The sequence below is a fragment of the Erythranthe guttata genome, chromosome 10, assembly GCF_056151865.1.
Source record: "Erythranthe guttata isolate IM_541 chromosome 10, IM_541, whole genome shotgun sequence".
In the NCBI taxonomy this organism is placed as follows: Eukaryota; Viridiplantae; Streptophyta; class Magnoliopsida; order Lamiales; family Phrymaceae; genus Erythranthe; species Erythranthe guttata.
The window spans coordinates 3,529,974-3,537,243 of record NC_142542.1 but is presented as its reverse complement, the minus strand read 5'-3'; the positions used below and the strand labels follow the sequence as shown (position 1 = coordinate 3,537,243).

The following is a 7,270-nucleotide window of genomic DNA, read 5'->3' as shown; positions in this document are numbered from 1 at the left end:
TGGGGAAATTAATTAATAATAATGCATACATTACATACATATATATTATTATTATTTGTTCTTTTAATTATACGAAATGGAGGTATAAGAAAAGGCAAATAAAATTGGATAAAAAGAAAAAAAACCGGATATATTAATTAATTTTGTTGTATTATTCTCAATCTGGCGGAATTAGCCCTCCTGGCTTCCTCCACCAAAGAATCTCTGGCGGAAGTGATGCTGCTGTTCACCAGCGAAGCATCGAACGCCGTACAGTCGATCCAGTCTTTGAGGAAATTCTCCTGCCCCCACATATCCGGTATCCATACCCGACCCGCCACCTCCACCCGGTGCCTCTTCAGCCTCTCCCGCCCCGCGGCATCTTCCACCGCCGCCGTCGTGATTCCCACGCTCGCACGCTTTTCATCCTCCTCCTCCACGCGCTTCTTGCTCGGCGATTCTGGAAGATTTGTTGTTGGATCGGATTTTTCGGTTTCTGTCTGGATCGGAATGGTAGTACCGATCATTATCAATGAAGATGATTCCGAGCTTTTCTGCATGGTTGATAATTAATAATCAGATTCAATCTCTGCAGCTCCGATCCGATTCTTAGATGTACTGTGTGTTTGTGTGTGTGTGTGTGTGTGTGTGTGTTTGTGTGTGTGTGTGTTTTAGTGTGTGTGTGTGTGTGTGTGTGTGTGTGTGGTGGTGAGGAGGTTAGAGGGATGGAAGATGCTGTTATTATAAATGTGATTTTGTATCATGTGGAAGATTACGAATCTACGTATGAGTCTAGCAGCTAGTAGCTATGAGAGAGTTAAAGAAAAAAGGCTTTTATTTATTATTCATATTTAATTAAGGGTAAATTACAAACACCCCCTGAGGTATGGTCAATTTACAAACAAAACCCCTCTTGTTTGGATAATTACATCTACCTCCCTCAACTATGTTTTTTTATCACACCTCCACCCTTATGGTGTCAAATTCAACATAATCATCTAGATTTCATGGAATGTGCTCTAGTTTGTACTCGTTTTGTGTAATAATATAGTTTCTGATGCACCACAATCTGATATATACATGCCAAAAAACACATCTTATGATCATCTTGCTTCAAAATGTAGAGTTCGAATGGGATAAAACGGGTACAAAAGTGATAATATTCCATATAATCTTTAAGATTTCACTAAATTTAAGGAGTTGAGGAGGTGGTTGTAATTATCCAAACAAGAGGGGGTTTTCGTAATTTGACCACACCTCAGGGGGAGGTGTGTGCAATTTACCCTTTAATTAATAATATTATTTTATGTGTGGGGAATGAGTGGAGAAGAAAACGAATGGGGAAACTGATTTACACGTCATTTTAAAGTGTAATTTGCTTTGTATGGTATGCGACAAGCTTACGTGTCTTCTTCTCAGATTGTGATTCGAATTTTTGTGTGGTCTTATTCTCTGCCGCCTTTCATCTATTTTCACCTTCCTTTTCTTTTTTTTTTTTCTTTTTCCAAAACATGAAAATGCATACGTTCTCATTCACAGTGGGGTTAATTTTTTTTACCGGAGGTGAGATGGTACATCTGTTAATTTATATTGAGTAGATTTGATTAAATAATTATTCACTGAGGACAAATACAAATGAGTATATGTCTGTTTATGTATAAATCTATGATTCAGATGCACTCAATTTAAATAACTAAGTGTGGTATCTATCTTTTCATTTTTTACCATGCAAAAAATATATAATATAGTGGCAAAAGAAATTAAAATTAAAAAAAAAAAGGGATGGATTCGAACATAATGGATTGGAAAAGGCTTTTTCAAAAGAAAAAAGTTAATTTCTTTTGCAAGTTAAAAATGGGTTCAGATCTCCATTCCACAAAATTGAATTCAAAAATCCATTATAATTTTGAAACGACTCGCAATCGGTGGAATTTTGATAATTGCATTAATTTATTATCTCTTAATTCAAATTCGAATATATTGGGAATTTTCACAATTTTTTTTCTCTCCTCTTTTCGGAAATTTATCCAGCAAAATGCATAAAATCCGAAAGAGAATTCAACACAATGCAATGAATAAAACCACATGTATGAACAACAAAATACAACAGAATTTCTGATAAAAGATAAAAACTTAAGAGAGTTTGTGATACCAATTAATCTTTTCTAAAGTTTGAATTTACTTGACACTTCAGTATTTATATTGTTCATATAAAATCTAACATAAATTTATTATAGAATTACAATATATCATAAAATTATAGGGTTAAATACAAAAACACCCATGCATTATGAACTTTGTATCATATACTCCATGTACTACACATAAATACAAAAATCCCCCTACTGTTACATTTTTTTCCAAAATATGACGAAAATACCCCTACTAGAGCATATATATATATATATATATATATATATATATATATATATATATATATATATATATATATATATATATATACACATATATATATATATATATATATATATATATATATATATATATATATATATATATATGGGTTTGTTTGAGACATTTTTCACTATATATTTTAACATTTTCAATCAATTTTACTTGGGAAATTTTGGTACATATATTTTTTTTCTCCAAAACATCTAATTGCTTAGATTTTTTTTATTTTCTGAATAAAACCTTTTATTTTTTTCATTTTGAGTTTCTTCATTTTTTTTTCTTAAATGTCTTCCGGTAGTTCAAACATTTATTTTTTGTAATTTTCCGAATAAAACCTTTTATTTTTGTCATTTTGAATTTCTTCATTTTTTTCTTAAATGTCTTCCGATAGTTCAAACATCTTAACATTACGAACATCTTTACAATCCTATGATTGTTGAGAATTTGAACTACCGGAAGATATTTAAGAAAAAAATGAAGAAATTCAAAATGACAAAAATAAAAGATTTTATTCAAAAAATTACAAAAAATCTAAGCAATTAGAATATTAGATGTTTTGGAGAAAAAATAAAATAAAAAAAAACCGAAATTTCCTAAGTAAAATTGGCCGAAAATGTTAAAAAATATAGTGGAAAATAGCTCAAACAAACCCTTATATTTACATGCTTAGCGGGGATATTTTCATCATATTTTGGAAAAATGTAACAGTAGGGGCGTTTTTTTTATTTATGTGTAGTACATGGGAGTATACGATACAAAGTCCATAGTACAGGGGTGTTTTTATATTTAATCCAAAATTATATTATATCCTATATTTCGGAAGACAATCGAAATATTGGGAACTAAAATCGGATCGGAAATAAAAAATTTCAATGTTTTTATATATGGTTCCGATTCCATTACAAAATCGGAAAAATCGGATATCGAAACTTCAGAAATCATAATGAAAAATACGGTTCTAAATTCTGGTATATTTTCGGAGAATTCGAAAATTTCATTCCAATTTCCACCCCTAGGGTATAACTAATCAGAATTTTCCAAAAAATCTAAATATATTTTTAATTTGAATCCAAAAACATTTGAAAGAATCAACTCCATAACGAGTTCGACCTATAAAATATTGACAACGAGAATCAAACTTGAGTCGTTGTATACATATTAATGTGGAGAGAGAAGTAGGTGATATATTTTTAATCGGTAAGGATATTTTTTGATGGAATTAGAGGACGATGTTGATTTAAGAATTTTGTGTGATTCTCAATAGTTCAGTTGAATTTGACATAAGGGAGAAAAAGGGAATTAATTTGTTCCAACTAGGGGTGGAAATCGGAACAAAATTTCCGATTTCCGCCGAATCCGATCCGAATAATTCCGATTTTGGAACGGTTTTTTCAATTCCGAATTCCGAAATTCCGAATTCCGAAAATTCCGAAAAAAATCGGATCGGAATCGGAACTAGATATTGAAATTCCGGAATTTCCGAATTCCGATCCGAAATTAATTCCGATTTTTCCGATTTTTTTCCGATTATTTCCGATATTTTCCGATTATTATTAACATTTAGTAATTATTATATATAGTCAATTTTTTTATTTATTTTTATATTTAAAAGGTTCAAAATGTAAACCCTAATTCATTCTCACTCTCACGTTGCGCCGCTGCACCAACCCTTTACTCTCTCCCGTAAATCATCGCTCATTTCTCCTACCACCACCGCCCCAGCCCGTCCCCTCATCTCTCCGTCGAGAACCACCAGCGCCACCCTCATTCTCTCCGCCGAGCACCAGCCGCGCCGCCCCTTATTGTCTCCACCGAGCACCAACCGCGTCGCCCCTTATTTTCTCAGCCGAGCACTAGCCGCGCAGCCACTTGTTGTCTCCACCGAGCACCAGCTGCATCCCTTCATTCTAGAGGTACTTCATAGAAATCGATCCTTTATTACTCTTAAAATTGCAAAAAAATAAAATTATTGGCAGAACATATCAATCCCCTGTTTTCTTCCTTCTGCAACCTAAACCTACTGAATTAATTTTTATTTTTGCATATTAGTTATTGAAATATGTTACTTGTTATATCTATTACTGAATTTGTTTGAACTTGAATTCAAAATGTTTGTAGGGGCAACCCGCAGATTAATTGTGGAGGATAATCCTTTGGTAGACTTTGCTGAGTTTCCCAATAAATTGTTAAGGCCTTCATTATATATTGCAACATTTTAAGTGGAACTGTTAGAGGGGCTTTTTGAGATGGTAAGTTGTCTCCCATTTATTAATTTTATGAATTGTTAGAGGGGCTTTTGAGGTGCTTCTTCATGAATATCTTATTCTAATACATAATTTGTATCATAATCTTATGATTTATGTTTTTTTCTTACATCTCCTATTGAGATGCTTCTTGGTTGTGGCTAACATATTAATGTCAAAACATCTTATATGATAATTCAAAATATTTGCTGAAAGTTTAAGATGTATGCTTCCTAAGTACAATTTATGAGTTCATCAGCTCCTTATGTTACGAAGGTCGATTTTTTTTTTTTCTCTTTCTCTTAAGATCCAATAAGCTCCTTCAATTTGATGTTTATGAGTTTAGGGGGAATTACACATCCCCTCATATATCCTTGTTTGGAACTTGTGATCCCTTCTGCTCTAATTGTCATTTACCTATTGCAACTATTTGAGGAATTAAGCTTTAAGGGCAAAACAAGGAGAGGAACAAGAGAAAATTTTGGTAGCAATGTAATTGATCTAAGATACATCTTTAGTGTGTGCTCAAGATTGGTTCGAGAAGCGGTCCTTTAGTTGATGTTGAAGAAGACCTCGATAAGCTCTTATCAATAGAAAAGAGTATGTATTCGTCTTCAATTTTATAATACTTTTACTTTGTTACAATTATTTCTAAATGTTAATATTTTTGATTGTTTTTTCATTGTAGATATCAATGCATTCAAGGTTAACAATTGAGAAAAATTGGAGAGTGATTCTATGTGGATGTCCTCTCGGTTTTTTTGTTTGGATGTGTATTAGGTGTTGTATTGTTGGTATTTTGAACCTAGGCATGCTTGTTCCCTTTATTTCTGTTTTTATAATTTAATTTCATCAAGAAAGCAGTTTGTTGTTGATGTTATTAGTATTGTTCTACTGTGTGTCTGTCTTTATGATGAAGTAGGTCTTTTTTTTATTTTTTTTTATTATTAATATTATTCATTCAGTGATATATTTTGAAAAAAAAATTTTTTTTTTTGGAAAATCTGAATATTCCGAAAATTTCCGAAAATATTCCGAAAATTTCCGAAAATTTCCGAAAATATTCCGAAATTTTCCGAAAATTTCCGAAAATATTCCGAAAATTCCGAAAATGAAATATTCCGAAAAATTCCGATTTTCCGAAATTTCCGAAAAAATCGGAATCGGAATCCATTTTTAAATTCCGAAAAAATCGGAATCGGAATCGGAATGGCTAATTGACTTCCGAAAAAAATCGGAAATATTCCGAAAGGCCTAAATCCGATCCGATCCGTCCGATTTCCACCCCTAGTTCCAACTAGCTAAGAGATATTTTACACATAAATAAATGACTTTCAACTACCACAGGCTTGCAAATTGCAATTTGGTCCCTCCAATTTATTTTGGGTTACAGACAAACCGAAAGAATAATTATTGGTTATTAGAGAGTTTCCATGTACATATACACCATATCACAATCTTATTGGACCACAGCATAAATTAGAACCTGCATTTAAGTTTGAATTTGACGTGTGTAGTTGATATTTGGTTCAAATGTTCAACTATAAATGTATTATACTTTCACTATGTGAAGGTATCTGAGTTATTACTTACATCAAGCTTATAAAAATTATTTACTCGCGGTAATCTGATTTGAGCATCGAAGAATAATTTAAGGATAACAATGTGGTTGGTTATGAGACAGTTTTGCCTTGATCATATTAGTTTTAACTTTTAACCCACACACATTCGGAGTACTGAGTTTAACAAATCCAACACGACCTGTTAACACTAAACAAGATATTTGAATTCTCCCTCTCGTTTTATTTTCTTCCTAATTTTAGTCTTCTATTTACAATGTGCATATCTCAAAATTCAAATGCAATATATATATAAAAAAAGATGAATACATTTTATACGAAATAAATAATTAATTATGTTTAACTACTACGACAAATGAAGTTCAAGATACTGTGAGGGCCGACAAGTGTTAGATATACTTAATGAAAAATGAAATTAATTCGGAATATCAAAATGGTTAGAAAAATAGATGGAGTGATTTTTTTTTTTTGAAAAGTGAAAATCATAACTTAGTTTTTTTGTCTAGAGAACATTAATATATTAATTATTATATATGTATACACACACACACACACACACACGTAGGGGTGGAAATCGGAAATCGCTAGGTCGAGTTTATCACACATAGTTACCCTAGTGTAGTGTACGTCTTTTGTATGGTTTGCAAATTGTATATACGAGGTGTAGGTTTATCCATTGCACCTATATAATCGGTTGAATGTTCCTTCGTTATCAAAAAAACTCGTGTAGAGTAGTAGTAACCTTTGGTTTTTCTGCAATTTTCTAAACTCGAAAATTCTTGGATTCCCCACTTATTTTTTAGCAGTATTAAAATTGATAAGCAATTTTGACAAAAGAATTAGTATAGAAAACTGAAATTAATAACCAATCTTAATTTACATAAATGACGTCATTAATAAATGCTCCATCTGCTCTAATAAAAAATAAGGGTTTATTAGGGAAAACCCCCTTGTTCATATTTTCTAATGAGGTAGATCCAATTTTTTTTCCCCTTTTTGAGATACACCCAATTTTGCCAACTTGGCAAAATATATTATATAATTTTCCTTTAA

The 7,270-nt window shown here is 31.8% G+C and overlaps 1 protein-coding gene and 1 long non-coding RNA gene across 3 annotated transcripts; one reads left to right on the top strand and one right to left on the bottom strand.

Annotated features, from left to right (window-relative positions):
• LOC105960059 (uncharacterized) lies at positions 1–719 on the bottom strand. The gene has a single exon (XM_012984229.2). It carries the CDS (start codon positions 537–539, stop codon positions 138–140), a length of 402 nt encoding a protein of 133 aa, XP_012839683.2. The 5' UTR covers positions 540–719; the 3' UTR covers positions 1–137.
• Positions 720–3,727: 3,008 nt separating this feature from the next.
• Positions 3,728–5,517, top strand: LOC148767300 (uncharacterized). Of its 2 annotated transcripts, none has more exons than XR_016033789.1 (4): positions 3,728–4,307; positions 4,513–4,643; positions 5,081–5,237; positions 5,326–5,517. It is a non-coding gene; the product is annotated as an uncharacterized LOC148767300 (long non-coding RNA). The 2 variants fall into 2 exon arrangements; XR_016033788.1 differs by having other exon boundaries at positions 3,729–4,307; positions 5,073–5,237.
• Positions 5,518–7,270: the final 1,753 nt, after the last annotated feature.

Excerpts from the sequence above, each read along its gene's own strand:
- LOC105960059 (XM_012984229.2), bottom strand. The coding sequence starts at position 539 with ATGCAGAAAAGCTCGGAATCATCTTCATTGATAATGATCGGTACTACC.